Source organism: Natator depressus, chromosome 1 (assembly GCF_965152275.1).
Source record: "Natator depressus isolate rNatDep1 chromosome 1, rNatDep2.hap1, whole genome shotgun sequence".
Classification (NCBI taxonomy): domain Eukaryota; kingdom Metazoa; phylum Chordata; order Testudines; family Cheloniidae; genus Natator; species Natator depressus.
Genome location: NC_134234.1, coordinates 156,878,326 through 156,896,327, shown reverse-complemented (window position 1 = coordinate 156,896,327; position 18,002 = coordinate 156,878,326). Strand labels below are relative to the sequence as shown.

Below are 18,002 nucleotides of genomic sequence, written 5' to 3'. Positions count from 1 at the left end.
TTACTATAGTTTCAAGTTATCAGAGGGTAGCCGTGTTAGTCTGTATCCACAAAAACAACGAGGAGTCCGATGGCACCTTAAAGACTAGCAGATTTATTTTAAATAAATAAAACAAATAAATCTGTTAGTCTTTAAGGTGCCCCTGGACTCCGTGTTGTTTTTATTTTTAGTTGTAACCATTGTGTTTACTTTCCCTTTACATATCCCCTTCCTTCCCCGTATTTAAAGTGTATCATTTCTTTATTGCAGATAAAACAGGAAAAGTTATATCTACAGAGTTTTTTGACATGTGGGAAGGAGGTAAGAGCCAAAGATTACCAAATAAAAGTGGCAGAGGGTCTCTTGTAGACACTTTTCCATACAGAAGACATTTGGACTAAAAGTTTTTTCTTTTTCAATTAAATATTTGACAGTTGCTAAAGATCTCCAAGAATGATCAGTAATTAATCTAAAACAGATGGCAAAACAGATTTATCTCTGCTCATCTGGAGTACAGTTTAATACTAAAGAAAAAAACTAAATTGTGTCAGGCCTTTATTTCTAGATTGCTGTTCTGTAGGTGATCAGACTAGATGATCACGATGGTCCCTTCTGACCTTAAAGTCTATGAGTCTAATCTGTCTCCTTCTACTTACTCCAGAGCTCCTGAGAGGTGCTGATTATTCTGTATGCTCACTCTCTTCTGTGGGAGTTGAATGCACTCAGTACCTTTCAGGATTGGACCCTCTGCCTGGTTATGGGGGAATTATCTGGCTAGAGAAAAATAACTTGCTTCTGTTTTTTGGAGAAGCAAAGCTGAAAAGTAGCAATAAGCTGAGTATAAGGTGTTTTGTGCATCGGCATGGGGGTAATGAATAATCATTTGTTGTATCAACAGACTTCTCGGGACCCATGACTACTTTCATTAAAAATGCACCTCAAGGGTCACTTCTCTTGATGGTGACCCATGATGACGGAAGCAGTAGGTAAGCAAGAAAGCGTGTACCAGCCCAGTGCTAGAATAATAAATGGCTTGCAACTCAGGGTGGTAACCTTCTGAGAAGCAAAAGTTGTTACAGCTAGAGCTATGATCAGGTTTAATCACTTACCTCCTTCTCTCAGTCATTCGTTGCTGTCCCATTCAACACTTACCCATTTAACGCGGCCTGAACGTCTCAAAAAACACTGAGATTACATGAAATTTGTTCAAACAATAAAATGTACAAAAGAGAGAGAATCCCTAATAACATAGAATTCTTCTCTCTGCTCCCCTGTGCAAACTCATTGTCTTTTATTAACATCAGTGGAGTTGCACGGGTGTAAGTGGGCATAGAATTTGGTTCAATGAATTTTATGGCACATTACTGGACAGTTCTCCAGTAGAAGATACAGGAAGGCTTTAAACATTATTCAGTAATAGGAAATCAGAAATTACACCATAAAATATCAAGACTATATCCTTTCTTACATAACTTATTTTTTGAAAGTTCTGAATTTCAAAGTCTCCAATGTTAACTTTTTCAACTCTTCTACTAGATTAAAGGATGGTGCAAAAAAAGCAATAGCAGAGCTTGGCAGTAAAGAAATATGGAACATGAAGTTCAGGTCAAGCTGGGCCTTTATTGCTGCCAAAGGTTTCAACCTACCAGATAACATTCAAAAAGAAAAGGTAGGGTTTATTTTGTTTTCTGTTTTGTTTCTTAAAACTATAATTTTCACAAACCCTTCACAACCTTGTGTTTGCGACTTCTTTCTGGAAACAAGTTTCCAAAAGTGACTAGTCATGTAGGATGTCTCAATTTTTGAAAGCCCAACTTTTGAGACACCTTTAAGGAGGTCTGAATTTCAGAGGGTAGGTGCTCAGCATTTTCTGAAAATCAGGACCCTTTAAGAGTCTCAAGATGGACACCCAGGAAGGGAGATGTCCAAAATCGCAAGTCATTTTTGAAAATCTTGGCCTCTTCAGACTTGATGAAAATTTAACAGGAATCATTTCTGTATCAGAACTTCTCCTCATAGCAGTGGTATTTTAATTTATATGCTCCATACAATCATCTTTCTGTGATGCAAGGAGGGGGAAAGAAATTGATATGCTTGGCCCAGCTCAGTTTCCACAGATTTCTCTAACTATTCTATTTTCTGAAGATATATGGAATTATCCCTAGTTTCACATCTTTTCCAGAATGTTGTTGGGTGTTACTTACTGAAACAGATTACCTACAGGAAAGACTTCAACATCATTGTCCTATACTGTGAGGTCTTCTGGGCAATAAGGGGTTTGGATTATAACATTTTGAGGAATGATTATATAATAGATAATGGGGTGAGGAGGTGCCAGTTTAAGATAAGCAAAATGTGAAGTGTATCTGATGATTTCCAACTCCCTGTCTCCATATCTTTTCCCTCTTGCTACACAGGGAAGCATGAAGTTTTCCAGGATGACAGTCTATAAACAATAAACAGAAGGGGGGTTTTTTGTTTGTTTTTGTTTTTTAACCAGATCAACCATTCTGAGAATAGCAAGAACAGATATAACGGCTGGCCAGCTGAAATCCAGATAGAAGGTTGTATCCCAGTAAACCTGATCTGAGCTTACATTTTGCTAATAAAGTCATATAAATTATTTTTATATGTGGTTGCAGTTATAAAATAGATAAGTATCTAAACAGCTGCTATAAACTAATAAAGTAATATATACAATTTTAACCACTTGTCCTTCAGAGGTGGTGTTCTGCAATTGGTCTGAAAGCAAATACCTGTTTTAATGACAAGTGCAGAGGATAAAATCCATTTTCTGGTCTGTAAGTATGATGGTATGGTAGATCTGCCAGGATTATCAAAATGGTACTGTATTGTCACTGTGAGTGGCAAGTCTAATTTTTTATAGGGTGCTTTCTGCTGTAGGTTTTAGGAGGAAACGATATAAAACCAAGTTCTATTTCTTCTATCACAGAATTCCTAGCAGTGAAACAGATTACTCTGATGCATTGAGTTAGTAATTCTTTATCTCCTAAGAAAAGTTTGAATTGCCATTACTTTTAATGTACTGATAATTAACCTATTCTAGCTGCGAGTCACTTATAAGAATTCTGTGCTGATGATCTACACCCTTAAATTTTATGGGTTTGCTCCTTCACCCCCCCCTTTAACTTACTGAAAAAAATTGTTCAAAGTAACTTCATACAAAAATCACTGTTCAGTCACTTGTGTGTGTTAAAAGAAAAGGAGTACTTGTGGCACCTTAGAGACTAACCAATTTATTTGAGCATAAGCTTTCGTGAGCTACAGCTCACTTCATCGGATGCATACTGTGGATGTTGTGTGTGTTGGTTCTCTTCCATTTCCTTTGTTTGGATGTTGCCTGTTTAGACTGTAAGCTCCTCAGGTCAGACATATTATTGTTATATTTGTCTGTAAACTACCTAGCAGACTGTTGGCACTACAAACCCCTTAGTAAATTCAGATCAGATCCAGTGTAACACCTGCTGAATGTGGCCTCATTCCTATAATTTATGTAACGAAGTTTTCATCTAGATATAATGAGGCTGGCTCATACTGTAAGGTAGATTTACTGACATTTGTGGGCTGCTTAGGAAATGTCTGCACTGCAATTAAAAACCCACGGCTGGCCCATGGCAGCTGGCTTGGGTTCGTGGGGCTCAGGTGAAAGGGCTATTTAATTGCGGTTGTATCACCTTTGGGGTTTAGAGAGCATGGCCCCTTTAAATCTTTTTGTCCTGAGGAGGAGGAAGTGGTGATTTGGCAAGAGGGAGCAAAGAGAGAGGGAGACCGACAGGGTGTGTGTGTCTGGAGCTAGGTCTCACAGAGTGAAGCAGCTGAGAACGCACCCGATGCCTGGAAGGCACAGAGCGGCCAATCGGGGACACCCCAGGACGAGCACTGTGTCAGGGAGGAATCACTTGAAAAGGACAAACCGGAGCTGGACCCAATGTCGCTGCTGCCCAGAGCTGTATGGGGCCATGCACTGTGTTCCCTCTAAGGTGCGCAGCCGCACACAAGCCCATCTAGGCCTGCGCAGCAGCTGTGCAGGCACGCACACAGGTGAGCGGGGAGAATGTGGAGGGTGGGGGTAGTGGGGTGAGGTGATGAGGGTTTGGGGGAGCTTGGGGCATGCAGCTCAGGGGAGGGGGGGGAGAGAGAGATGCCTCTCTGCCCTGGCCCCACCCTCAGGGCTGCAGCAGGGACAGAAGATGTGACCCGGGGTGCCTGGGGCAGCCCTCACTGGAAATGCCAAGGTCAGGGCAGGCTGCACAAGGTAGAGCAGATACTCCCAAGACTGACGGGTAACACTGAAGTTAAACTCCCCAGCCAGTCTCACTCTGTGCTTCTGGTCCCCCACACTGGTTATCAAGAAGCAAAAAAGAAATCACACAGCCCCCTTATTGCATTCCAGTTCTCTGGCTCTCAATCAGTACCTAGGTCCAGTAAAGTGAGAAGTTATTTAAAAAAACTCTGCTCACATATATAAAATGTTCTTCTGACCCCAAAGGGTCAGCCACATCACCAGGTCAGTATAGGTTTGGATCTTACCCAAAGTACCATGCTGCCAGCCAATCCTTTAGTGTCTAAAATTAAGGGATCATAAAGAAAAAAGAACGAGAAGAGAGTTGTTAAATGGTAAAACAGTCACACACATACAAAGACTTCAAAGTCCACATATCAGGTTCCTAGCAGTCTTGGTGAATTTGCTGGCTTGAAAGTCCGTCTGGAACACATCCACAGCTTGGGTACTCCAGAGCTAAGAAGCAGGACTGAAGACAAAATGGATAAGATGCAGCTGCCTTTTATAGTCTTTTGCCATGCGGCTTGTGCTTGTGCTTCCTTTTGTTCCAAACACAAGCTGCCCAGCACATGACCTGGAAGCCTTGAGTTCTGTCCATAGGCATGCCCCTGCATGCCTTGCTGAGTCATAAGCTGTAGCCCTTGACCTTTTCAATGGGTTCATTGTACCGTTGATGTCCTTAATGGGCCATCAAGCAGGCTAGGCAGTGCTGATGCCAAACTGTCTGAGGGTGTCACTGTTACCCAGAAGCATAGCAGAAGTTTGAAATACGGACATACATACACATCTATAACTCATAATACAAATGTGATACAAACATATAAACAAGATTATCATAGTTGGCAAACTAACATTTTTGCAAATACTTTACATGGCATATCTGGCACAACTCATTGCAATTTTACAATATTGATATTAATAAGATGCTAAAGTGTCCCCCAGGAGAGATGTGCCTCTTCCCGGGCCCCAGCTCCAGCCAGGGCTGTGGCGGTAAAAAGAGAGACACATCTCATCCCCAGCCTGTGACAGGGACAAGAGATGGTTCTCTACCCTGGCCCCAGCTCCAGCCGGGGAGAGACGCTTGTCTCTCTCTCTCTATCTCCTTCTCTCTCTCACACACACTATGTCCGTGTGTGTCTCTCTCTCTCTCACACACACATACACTCACCTCCCAACACATACTTGTAGTGTTGTTGTTTCTACTTCATACTTCCTGCAGTGCACATATATTCTGTGTAATTTTATTCTTTCAAAGTGCTATTTTATTTTTTTGACTGGTCTGTGCATTTCATAATTTTTATTTCTCTTATGCTTAAATTTAATTCTTTGAGTAGTGAGTTCTAAAATGCCTAACCTGTCCTGGCTGGAGTAATTATCCCTATGGTAACTTTTTAAAAATATATTCTATCTAGGTTTTTTGTTTCTACTAGTGGCGCACATCCGCACATTACCTTGATATTGGTGCACATAACAAAATTCAATCCGCATATGGGTGGAAAAAATTGGAGGGAACGTTGGCCATGAGTACCTGGGCATGTGACTTTGCACTGGGAATAAGGAGGGAGGCTGTAGCTAGCCACGCTGGGAGGTTATCGCTCTGTGTGGCTTTGCAGAGAGCAGCAGAAGAGGGCACCAGACAGGTTTGTTGGGGAAAGTTTTCTATTGCCGAAGACGACCAGGAGCACCCAAGACTCACCACTGGACTGGAACTTTGCCCAGGATTCCTGAACTCTGAGTGTAGACGTATTGCTCAGTGTCTGCCCTTCCAGACTGTGCTACCATTGAGCCTGTGGGACCTTGGGTTCAATGTAACCCTGTTTTATCGCTCCCCTTATCTCCACCCCCTGTTGTTTTTTCTCCTTTTGTCCTTCTGTAAATCAATGTTTCCCTTTCCTATATTTATTGTACTTTCGGGGCAGGGGGGTGCGTACGTGTATGTTCACTCTGGGGGGTTTGGAACTGGTGCTGCTGGGGTGGAAGGGACTTTCCCTGCTGCATTCCTGTACGTGCCATCTCTTGGCCAGAGCTGCCTGCAGAGCAGACTCCATCTTGGCCATGAGGGCACTGAAGTTACACGACATAGATGTTCGAGCATGGGATCTGGGGCCTTGCGAGGCAGGAAGGTCCCAGAGCTCAGGCTGTAGCGTGAGCCCAAGTGTGTACACAGCAGAGGAGCAGCCCATTAGTCTAGCCCCATGAGCCTGGGTCAGCTGACACGAGCCAGCCATGGGTGTTTAATTGCAGTGTAAACAGACCCTTAGCAGTGGACATGTCTTCATGACTGCTCTTCTAAGCACATTGGATGATGTACCGAGAGAGTGGGGAAGTTGATCAAACTGGTTTTGTCTTTAATGTGCGCTTGTGATGGACGCTGTTTTCTGAAGCTATGAAGATGCAGCAGCCGCCAATGTTCTGGAGGAGATTTGGGGACTGTGTAATGCAACGGCTCTAGCAGCTTTGTGCTGCTGTGCAAGTGCAAGGCGGCCAGAAAGCTGCTTTGCACTTGCGCAGCCGGGACCCTGGGCCAGGAGCGGAGCTGGATGGCACTCCCTCCCCACCCCACATGTGGCCCCAGCCATGGCCCCCTGATTTTTCCTCCTCACCCCTGTAGGGGCACGCCCCACAGATTGGGAACCTCTGCCTTAGAGCATGGGCAGTTAGGTGGGAATTACAACAATCCTTTCTACCTGTGAACTGCACCAAGTTCAGCTTGGATGCAACTCAGAATTGGACCAGTGTTGTTCCTTCAGGCTTGTACCTCATGGAAGTAGGATAGAACAAATCCCAGAGGGCTGGGTTGGTGTATGTCAAGGTTCCTCCCCCACTCTGAACTCTAGGGTACAGATGTGGGGACCTGCATGAAAAACCTCCTAAGCTTATCTTTACCAGCTTAGGTCAAAACTTCCCCAAGGTACAAAATATTCCACCCTTTTGTCCTTGGATTGGCCGCTACCACCACCAAACAAATACTGGTTACTGGGGAAGAGCTGTTTGGACACGTCTTTCCCCCCAAAATACTTCCCAAAACCTTGCACCCCACTTCCTGGACAAGGTTTGGTAAAAAGCCTCACCAATTTGCCTAGGTGACTACAGACCCAGACCCTTGGATCTTAAGAACAATGAACAATCCTCCCAACACTTGCACCCCCCCTTTCCAGGGAAATGTTGGATAAAAAGCCTCACCAATTTGCATAGGTGACCACAGACCCAAACCCTTGGATCTGAGAACAATGAAAAAGCATTCAGTTTTCTTACAAAAAGACTTTTAATAGAAATAGAAGTAAATAGAGATAAAAAAAAATCCCCCCTGTAAAGTCAGGATGGTAGATACCTTACAGGGTAATTAGATTCAAAACATAGAGAACCCCTCTAGGCAAAAACCTTAAGTTACAAAAAAGATACACAGACAGAAATAGTTATTCTATTCAGCACAATTCTTTTCTCAGCCATTTAAAGAAATCATAATCTAACACGTACCTAGCTAGATTACTTACTAAAAGTTCTAAGGCTTCATTCCTGGTCTATCCCCGGCAAAGACAGAATGTAGACAGACACACAAACCCTTTGTTTCTCTCCCTCCTCCCAGCTTTTGAAAGTATCTTGTCTCCTCATTGGTCATTTTGGTCAAGTGCCAGCGAGGTTACCTTTAGCTTCTTAACCCTTTACAGGTGAGAGGAGATTTCCTCTGGCCAGGAGGGATTTTAAAGGGGTTTACCCTTCCCTTTATATTTATGACAGTGTAGGTATAGAGTTTATGTAACCTTGCTCAAGGACTCTCAGCCTCACTTTATTGAAGGAAAGTGCTAGTGTTTGGAGGAAGAAACTGGCCCTCAGGACAACATCACTGGACTTGGATGGGGAAGAGAGGAAAGAACTGGACATTACCAAGAGAAGAGTGAAAGAGGAAAATTTGAGGAACAGTCAAAAGCCAAGAGCACTGAAAATTCAGTTTTCCTTCTATACGAGGAGATCTTTAAAGTATCTGGGGGTAGCTGTGTTAGTCTGTATCCACAAAAACAACAAGGACTCCTTGTTTTAGAGTTTAAGTTGTATCACTGCTTTCTACAGCTAGGAGACAGTAGGAACTCACTAATTTCTACTCTTACACACAAAAGGGTGTTCTCTTCTCCATTTAGCAAAGATCTCATAGCAAAGCATTGTAGAGGTTTTTGTAAAATGCACTACAGAACCTTTTACTATTATATGGCATTGGTGCTCTGTGGTGGTGGAGCCCTCTTTGGTTGAAGGGTGTCCAAGGTACAGGGTCTGGAGTGGAGAGGAGTACAAATATGTGCATGCGGACTCCTGGAGGGTAACAAAAAATCCCTAAGCTCATCTAAAGATTGCCCCATCTTGTAAATTAAAACAAAAGTTTTTGGTTTTGTTTGTTTTTAACTTAAGCACTTACCACTAGAGATGTTCAGTCTGGTGTTTCAAACACTGCCACATTTTATTTACATTTAACTTCTGCACGGTAGATCTTGCACAAGTTGGACTAATGATGGCATGTTACTGAATTGGCAGATAAGTGAAAACACTTAAAACCAAGAGTAAATGCATCATAAAATGTATTTTGTTCTTTTAACAAGTGTATTCTAGTTTTAAATATTTATCATACTTCATAGTGGACTAGGTAGCTAATCTTATTCCCTTGTTTTCCCATTTGCAGTATTACAGAGCAGATTCAAATGTCAAGTTGACTGTTCTAAATCATAACTCACTTTTAATGTCATCAGTTTATTTTAAAAACTCATTATAGTACATGTGACTTGGTTTATTATATTTAAAAGCAAAACTGCAAACCAGAAGGCAGCAAAATATTTCCAATCTATGTTGGGTTTTTTTGATAACTATTTTCTCTCAAGAGTGTTTGTAAATGTACATGCAGCACTGATTGGGTGTGTGTGTTGATATAAATTGGAAAGAATAAATACCTGCTAACGTAATACTATAGTTTTACTTATAGCTAGTAAACAAGTAGTTTTATCTACAACTTGCTCCATCTCAATTGTTTCTTGCACCTTACTGGTGGCAGGCTTTAGTTTTTCTCTTTAATTGCCCTGATTAGTTTAGAGGGAAAATTATATTTTAGAATAGATTTATAACATGCTTGATTTAACTATGGAACTGCTTCCATTTTTTTAATGTATGTATATGTGATGCATGTCTATAAAGTGTCAACCATTTATTCCTTTAGAAATACAGTACATTGTTCTGTAAAACAAGACAATATTTTAAGGAGCAGGACCTATGTTTAGTTTTTTGTATAGGTAGGTGGCACTTAGAATGAGCATGCTATGCCTCCTTGGTGAGCCTGGGCATCCCATCAGTGCAGTAAGTGGCAAGGTTTGGCTCTGTATCATCTAGGAGATTACCTTGTTTACTGGAAGTAATATAGAGCCTGCTCCTGATTCCACTAAGATCAGTGAGAGCAAGGCTGATCCCTCCTTAGAACCTTGGTTCAGCTAATCATTTAACGACCCGTTTAAGTGCTTAGCTGAGCTTTGGGCCTAACTAACTAGTAGTGTTCATGTAGTGCATTCTTCTATGAATGTTAATAAAAATGTATTGTGCAATTTGCGTGGCTTGTCCGTATATGATTCAGCTGGTAAAGAGATTATCAGGCCCACTAGAGCAGTGGTTCTCAACCAGGGGCACATGTAGCCCTCGGGCTATGCAGAGGTCTTCCAGGGAGTACATCTAGATATTTGTCTAGTTTTACAACAGGCTACATAAAAAGTACTAGTGAAGTCAGTGCAAACTAAAATTTCGTACAATGACTTGTTTTATATTGCTCTATATACTATACACTGAAACGTAAGTACAATATTTATATTCCAATTGGTTTATTTTATAATTATATGGTAAAAATGAGAAAGTAAGCCATTTGTCAGTACTAGTGTGCTGTGCCACTTTTATGTCTGATTTTGTAAACAAGTAGTTTTTAAATGAGGTGAAACTTGGGTTTACGCAAGACAAATCAGACTCCTGGAAGGGGTCCAGTTATTGGGAAAAGGTTGAGAGCCACTGCTCTAGATCTATGGCTTGTACTGTATCTACCAGAGTTATATCAGACATGAACTTTTTGCTAGCTACTTAGGACTCATTAGTAGATATAATGGGCCTGATCCTTGGCAGATATAAATCAGCATAGCTCCACTAACTTCAATGAAGCACTACTGATTTACACTAGGTGAGTAGCAGCTCTCCATAGGTGATATCCGTACTGCCACAAGTACATAACCTCCCTTCCGCAGGCTACATTGCCCATAAAGCTGTAGAGGCAGCATCCTGACTACATCCTTTTGGGTTCTCACATGGCTACAGCTGAAGGCATTAAGACAACATCCAGGTAAATCATGTTATGAGGAACTCCTCTCAGCTTGATTTTGGTGCTTATCTGGAGCAAGGAATGCTGTTTAGAGAGGTATTTCAACACAAGCCATTATCTACAGGGCCCTGTAGCACATAAGAGTGAAGTGCCTCAGTTATCCTCTCACTCTCCAAGGTAAAAACCCTAACTTGCTGGTCTTGCTTCACCTTCTGTCACAAGAAGCAGTGGCTTAAGTATATCACGGCTCACTCTTGACCATTTAAGTAGCATTTAGCAACTGTCCTTGCACCCTATCCCCTTTTGTAGTAACACAGTGTAGAGAGAGATGGCACAAATGACCCATTAAAACTATTGAATCTGCTGCAACTGATTTTCCTATTTAACTGTGTTGTGTAAGAGCATGAAATGCATTTCACAATCTTGATATGGCTATTAATACTTTTTTATTCTTATGGCTCCTATTGCAGGACCTTCAGATGGGGAGATATCAGAACAGTTAGATATCAGTGCTGCATAAAACAATATTTTACATTGCTCAATAACTAATTCTCTGGGTCCTGAATGTAACCTCATGTATTTGATGCTACCAATCTCAAAGTAGGAAGTTTTATTGCACTATTAGAAGAAAAAAAAATACAGGAAAGGAAAAACATTTAATAACCAAAGGGCACACCCTGATACCCTTACTTATAGCTTACACACTCTTTGCTCAGGCACAAGTCCCACTGATTTAAGTGAGATTGAAAGAATAGCAAGTGAAGCAGCACTCTCGGGTATGCATAATGCTTGTTTAGAAATGAGCAGGCAGGCTCAAAAGTTCCAGCCATTCTGACTAGCTGCAGCTGAAATGCTGGAAGAGACTAGAAATAAGGGGGTTAATGTTGGATCTCTTGTATAACATTCCAGCGAGAACAGCTTGTCCATTCCTAGAAACATTAACTTTTGGTTTCATTTCTCCACTTAGATGTAAGACAGCAAAACTGTATGTAACCCTTCTGCCCCTCAGAGTTAGCAGCAACAAGGGCAGGATTCAATATCTAGGGGTTCCTTTTCAATAACACAAGGCAAAACCAGCTCAAGCCCCCATCCAGTGAGCTGGGACAATTACATACCACCATCCCCACCCCTCCAGGTGCCGCTAAGAGGCAATACTTCCCCTCTCGTAAGCACCGAGTCTGAGTATAGCAAAAGCCTTTTAATAAAGGAGGGAAACAATGTGGCATTATGTGGGGAAACACCACAAACAAGATTCATAACATAAACCATGAGCAAAAGATCCACCCCCAAGTAAGTTTGGCAGTGTCCTTTTCACCTCAGGGTCTTAAGTCCAGCAACCCAAATGTCACCCCACCCACGGTTTTTGCCCTTGGTCAGTGCAACCCCAGAGTTCAGAAGTTCATCTGCAGAGTTTACCTCCCAGCCTGAGTGGAAGGGGGGAGGTATGGGAGCACCTTACATGCTCTGCTGCTCGGGTTGACGGCTGATATCCACGCCTCTCTGGGGTTCTGCTGCAGTCTTCACCTCCAGTCGTGCCTCTCCGCCAGCCGTCCTGCTAGCCGCTCACCAATAATGTCAGCCCCCCCCCCCCCCCGCTACTTAACACAGCTCTCAGTGATTTCAGCTCTTAGTAACTTTAGCTCTTTAGAGTGGTAGCCATGTTGGTCTGTATCAGCAAAAACAATAAGGTGTCCTTGTGGCACCTTAGAGACTAACAAATTTATTTGGGCATAAGCTTTCGTGGGCTAAAACGCACTTCATCAGATGCATGGAGTGGAAAATACAGGAACAGGTATAAATACATGAAAAGATGGGAGTTGCCTTACCAAGTGTGAGGTCAGTCTAACGAGACAATTCAATTAAGAGTAGGATACCAAGGGAGGAAAAATAACTTTTGAAGTGGTAATGAGAGTGACCCATTTCAAACAGTTGACAAGAAGGTGTGAGTAACAGTAGGGGGAAATTAGGTTTAGGTTTTGTAATGACCCAACCACTCCCAGTCTTTATTCAGGCCTAATTTGGTGGTGTCCAGTTTGCAAATTAATTCCAGTTCTGCAGTTTCTACTGTCCTTTATTCACATAACCAGGATAACAACACTTTATTACTCCTGCCCCAATAACAAAGAGACTGGGGATCCCACAGCAGCCAAAGTGACCATTTGGGCCAACAGTCCCATCATGCTAGGCAGGGTGGGTGCACCTATGCAAATGAGATCAGCCCCTGAAGTCCTTTTCCACAGCTCACCATCAGATGTCAGGGTAGAGCTCATTCTGACTCTGCTTACATATAGTTATAAGGGATACAGTATGAGAAGGCTGTTTAACTGAGGGAGATTCACAGCAGCAGAAGAAATGGTAGAATCATTTGATTCCCCTGTATTAAATGTTTTCAGTTGTGCTGTCAACAATTCTTTTAACTTAGACAAGTTTTTTTTATATATAAAGAGTAATAGGACGGGCATTGGAGGTGCAAGCTTAGGGAATACAGCAGAGTTGAGCTACTAAAGGTGAAGGTTACAAGTTACTTCATATATTCCTTGCTATAAAGGTTATCTGTAGTATCAGTTCATCCTGTTTGTTCCATCATAGCCTCCTCAGAGCTCAGTTGCAAGTCTAAGGCAGTAAGTCTTTCCATTTCTCCTAATGAATTCATTCTTTTGAGTCACATTTCCATAGAAGGGTATTTGGTTTTGCACCCATAGTACTGAAATACATTTGTCAGCTGCATTTGGGAGATTTCAGATATATGACCCGTTAGACTGAACTAAGGCAGAAAGACATCTGTGTGGGCCAGTCTGATACTTTTACATTGGATACTACCTTACTCTGCAAAAACTCCAAGTGGGATCAATGGAGCTACTTCTGGAGTAAGGGTCTACTCAGCTTGAGTAAAGGCATCACAATCTGGCCCTATACTGGCTATTTTAAAAGACTGAAATAAATTAAATTCTAAGAACTGTTCCTATGAAGGACAATAATGAAACCACCACTAACCAAACTGATACATTAGCTCTTTATGTTTGACAAAAATTGGCTACCCACTATGTTTCAGCCAAAGCTAATATATGTATTTTAAACCATCTGCTTCTGAGCCCTGGTTTACACTACGAGTTTAGGTCGAATTTAGCAGAGTTAGATCAATTTAACCCTGCACCCATCCACACGACACAGCCATTTGTGTCAACTTAAAGGGCTCTTAAAATCTATTTCTGTACTCCTCCCTGATGAGGGGTTTAGCGCTGAAATCGACATTGCCGGGTTGAATTTGCAGTAGTGTGGATGCAATTCAACGGTATTGACCTCCAGGAGCTATCCCAGAGTGCTCCATTGTGACGGCTCTGGACAGCACTTTCAACTCAGATGCACTAGTCAGGTACACATGAAAAGCACCGGGAACTTTTGAATTTCATTTCCTGTTTGGCCAGCGTGGTGAGCTCATCAGCAGAGGTGACCATGCAGTCCCAGAATTGCAAACGAGCTCCAGCATGGACCAAACGGAAGACACTGGATCTGATCGCTGTATGGGGAGATGAATCCGTGCTGGCAGAACTCTGTTCCAGAAGACAAAATGCCAAAATATTTGAAAAAATCTGCAAGGGCATGAGGGACAGAGGCTATCACAGGGACCCGCAGCAGTGCCGTGTGGAACTTAAGGAGCTCAGGCAAGTCTACCAAAGAGGCAAACGGCCGCTCTGGGTCAGAACCCCAGACATGCCACTTCTATGATGAGCTGCATGCAATTCTAGGGGGTGCTCCTACCACTACCCCACCTCTGTACGTGGACTCCTGCAAGGGGGGAGTCTCGTGCAACAGGGATGAGGATTTTGGGGACGAGGAAGATGATGAGGAGGCGGAGGATGAAACCATTCTCCCGGATAGCCAGGAACTGTTTATCACCCTGGAGCCAATACCCTCCCAACCCGGGCTCCTGGACCATGAAGCCGGAGAAGGCACCTCTGGTGAGTGTGCCTTTGTAAATATAACACATGGTTAAAAAGCAAGCGTGTTTAATGATTAATTTGCCCTGAAGACTTGCGGTGCATTCGCAGCCAGTAGAGCTACCGGAAAAGTCTGTTAACATGTCTGGGGATGGAGCAGAAATCCTCCAGGGACATCTACATGAAGCTCTCCTGGATGTACTCCCAAAGGCTTTGCAAAAGGTTTCTGGGGAGGGCAGCCTTATTCTATCCTCCATGGTAGGACATTTTACCAGGCCAGGCCAGTAGCACGGAGTCTGGAATCATTACATAACAAAGCATAGCAGCATATGGTCCCGGTGTTTGCTGGCATTCAGGCAACATCCATTCTTTATCTCTGTTTGTTATCCTCAGGAGAGTGATATTGTTCATGGTCACCTGGTTGAAATAGGGGAGTTTTATTAAGGGGACATTCAGAGGTGGCCGTTCCTGCTGGGCTGTTTGCCTGTGGCTGAAAAGAAATCATCCCTGCTGTTAGCCACGTGGTGGAGGGAGGGGTGAAGCGATCATTCCAGAGAATTGGGTGTGTGTGTGGGGGAGGGGGGGTTACTTGGGTTTGTGCTGCACGTTAACCCGAAAACTGCAGCCCCTCCTTTGAAATGGCCAACTCATTTTAAATGGCCAACCCAATGGGTGCTTGGTATGGGAAATGAGGGCTCTGCTGTTTGAAACCATCCCCACGTGTTATGAAGGTGCTATGTAATGTTAACAGCTTGGTTCACCGTGAAAGAGTCTGCCCATTGTTCTCTAAAATGTGTCTTTTTAAATACTACTCTCCCTTGTTTTCCTCCTGCAGCTGGAAATGTTTCAACGCTCCACCTATCATCTCCATCCCAGAGGCTAGCGCAGATAAGAAGGTGAAAAAAATGCACTTGCGATTAAATGTTCTCTGAGCTCATGCAGTCCTCCCGCACTGAAAGAGCTCAGCATAATGCATGGAGGCAAACAATGGCAAAGTCCAGGAAAGCAGAAAATGAACGCGAGGACAGGAGGGATGAGCAAGAGGAGAGGTGGAGGCAGCGTGATGACAGAGGCAGGATGCAATGCTGAGGCTACTGGAGGATCAAACTGATATACTCCGGCGTATGGTTGAGCTGCAGGAAAGGCAGCAGGATCACAGATTGCCGCTGCAGCCCCTGTTTAACCGCCCTCCCTCCTTCCCAAGTTCCATAGCCTCCTCACCCAGATGCCCAAGAACGCGGGGCAGGGGGCTCTGGGCACCCAGCCACTCCACCCCAGAGGATTGCCCAAGCAACAGAAGGCTGGCATTCAATAAGTTTTGAAGTACAGTCTGGCCTTGTCCTCCCCTCCTCCCCCACCCCTCTCGGGCTACCTTGGCAGTTATCCCCCTCTTTGTGTGACAAATTAATAAAGAATGCATGATTTTGAAACAACAATGTTTATTGCCTCAGCGGTGATCGAAGGGGGAAGATTGGTTGGCTTACAGGGGAGTAGAGTGAACCAAGGGGGCGGGTTTTCATCAAGGAAAAACAAACAGAACTGTCACACCGTAGCCTGGTCAGTCATGAAACAAGTTTTCAAAGCTTCTCTGATGCTCAGCGCACCCTGCTGTGCTCTTCTAACCACCCTGGTGTCTGGCTGCATGTAATTAGTGGCCAGGCGATTTGCCTCAACCTCCCACCCCGCCATATACGTCTCCCCCTTACTCTCACAGAGATTGTGGAGCACACAGCAAGCAGCAATAACAATGGGAATATTGGTTATGCTGAGGTCTAACCGAGTCAGTAAACAGCGCCAGCACACTTTTAAGCGTCCAAATGCACATTCTACCGCCATTCTGCACTTGCTCAGCCTATAGTTGAACGGCTCCTGACTACTGTCCAGGGTGCCTGTGTATGGCGTCATGAGCCATGGCATTAAGGGGTAGGCTGGGACCCCAAGGATAACTATAGGCATTTCAACATCCCCAATGGTTATTTTCTGGTCTGGGAAGTAAGTCCCTTCCTGCAGCTGTTCAAACAGCCCAGAGTTCCTGAAGATGCGAGCGTCATGTACCTTTCCCGGCCATCCCACGCTGATGTTGGTGAAACATCCGTTGTGATCCACCAGTGTTTGCAGCACCACTGAAAAGTACCCCTTGCAGTTTATGTACTGGCTGCCAAGGTGGTCCGGTCCCGAGATAGGGATATGCGTTCTGTCTATCGCCCCACCACAGTTAGGGAATGCCATTGCAGCAAAGCCATCCACTATGAACTGCACATTTCCCAGAGTCACTACCCTTGATAGCAGCAGCTCAGTGATTGTGTTGGCTACTTGGATCACAGCAGCCCCCACAGTAGATTTGCCCACTCCAAACTGATTCCCGACTGACCGGTAGCTGTCTGGAGTTGCAAGCTTCCACAGGGCTATCGCCACTCGCTTGTGAACTGTGAGGGTTGCTCTCATCTTGCTATTCTTGAGCTTCAGAGCAGGGGAAAGCAAGTCACACAGTTCCATGAAAGTCCCGTACACATGTGAAGATTCCCAGTCACAGCTACTGGGAATCATCCCAGACCTGCAACACTATGCGGTCCCATCAGTCTGTGCTTGTTTTCCAGGCCCAGAATTGGCGTTCCACAGCATGCACCTGCCCCATTGCCACCATGATGTCCAAATTGCCGGGGGTCGTGCTTTGAGAGAAGTCTGTGTCCATGTCCTTATCGCTCTCGTCACCGCGCTGCCGTCATCTCCTCGCCTGCTTTTGCAGGTTCTGGTTCTGCACATACTGCAGGATAATGCGCAAGGTGTTTACAATGCTCAGAACTGCCGCGGTGATCTGAGCGGGCTCTGTGCTTGCCGTGGTATGGCGTCTGCAGGAAAGCAGAACTGCAGCGGAAGCGGTGGATGACGATGGTTAGCAGGCCTACTGCACTGTCTGCTGCCAGCAGCACCAGGACACAACAGTGGCGGTGTCGGTGAGCTGAGCTGAGCAGGCTGCACGCTTGTCATGGTATGGTGTCTGCAGGAGAGCAGAGTTGCAGCAGAAGTGGTGGATGACGATGGTTTGCAGTCCTACTGCACCGTCTGCTGAAAGCAGTACGGCGTCCACATGGAAAAAAGGCGCGAAATGATTGTCTGCCGTTGCTTTCATGGAGGGAGGGGTGACTGATGACATGTACCCAAAACCATCCGCGACAATGTTTTTGCCCCATCAGGCATTGGGAGCTTAACCCAGAATTCCAATGGGCGGCAGAGACTGCAGGAACTGTGGGATAGCTACCCACAGTGCAACGCTCCGAAAGTCGACACTAGCCACAGTACTGTGGACGCACTCCGCCGACTTACTGCGTTTAGTGGGGGACACACACAATTGATTGTATAAAATCCCTTCTATAAAAATCGACTTCTATAAATTTGACCTAATTTCCTAGTGTAGACATACCCTGAGAAGCATAAATCCCACTGAAAATCT

General features: G+C 44.1%; 1 protein-coding gene across 5 annotated transcripts in view; it reads left to right on the top strand.

The window, feature by feature from the left end:
- Positions 1-15,964, top strand: part of BACE2 (beta-secretase 2) — a 114,930-nt gene extending 98,966 nt beyond the window's left edge. For 3 of the 5 annotated variants that reach the window (XM_074969706.1, XM_074969745.1, XM_074969760.1), the window contains 5 exons: positions 250-300; positions 878-965; positions 1,516-1,648; positions 2,480-2,543; positions 15,387-15,964. In XM_074969706.1, coding sequence (XP_074825807.1) covers positions 250-300; positions 878-965; positions 1,516-1,648; positions 2,480-2,543; positions 15,387-15,451 — 401 coding nt within the window. In that variant the 3' untranslated portion in view covers positions 15,452-15,964. Of the gene's footprint in view, positions 1-249; positions 301-877; positions 966-1,515; positions 1,649-2,479; positions 2,570-15,386 lie in introns of those variants that run through there. The other 2 variants (XM_074969753.1, XM_074969711.1) reach the window with 2 other exon arrangements.
- Positions 15,965-18,002: the final 2,038 nt, after the last annotated feature.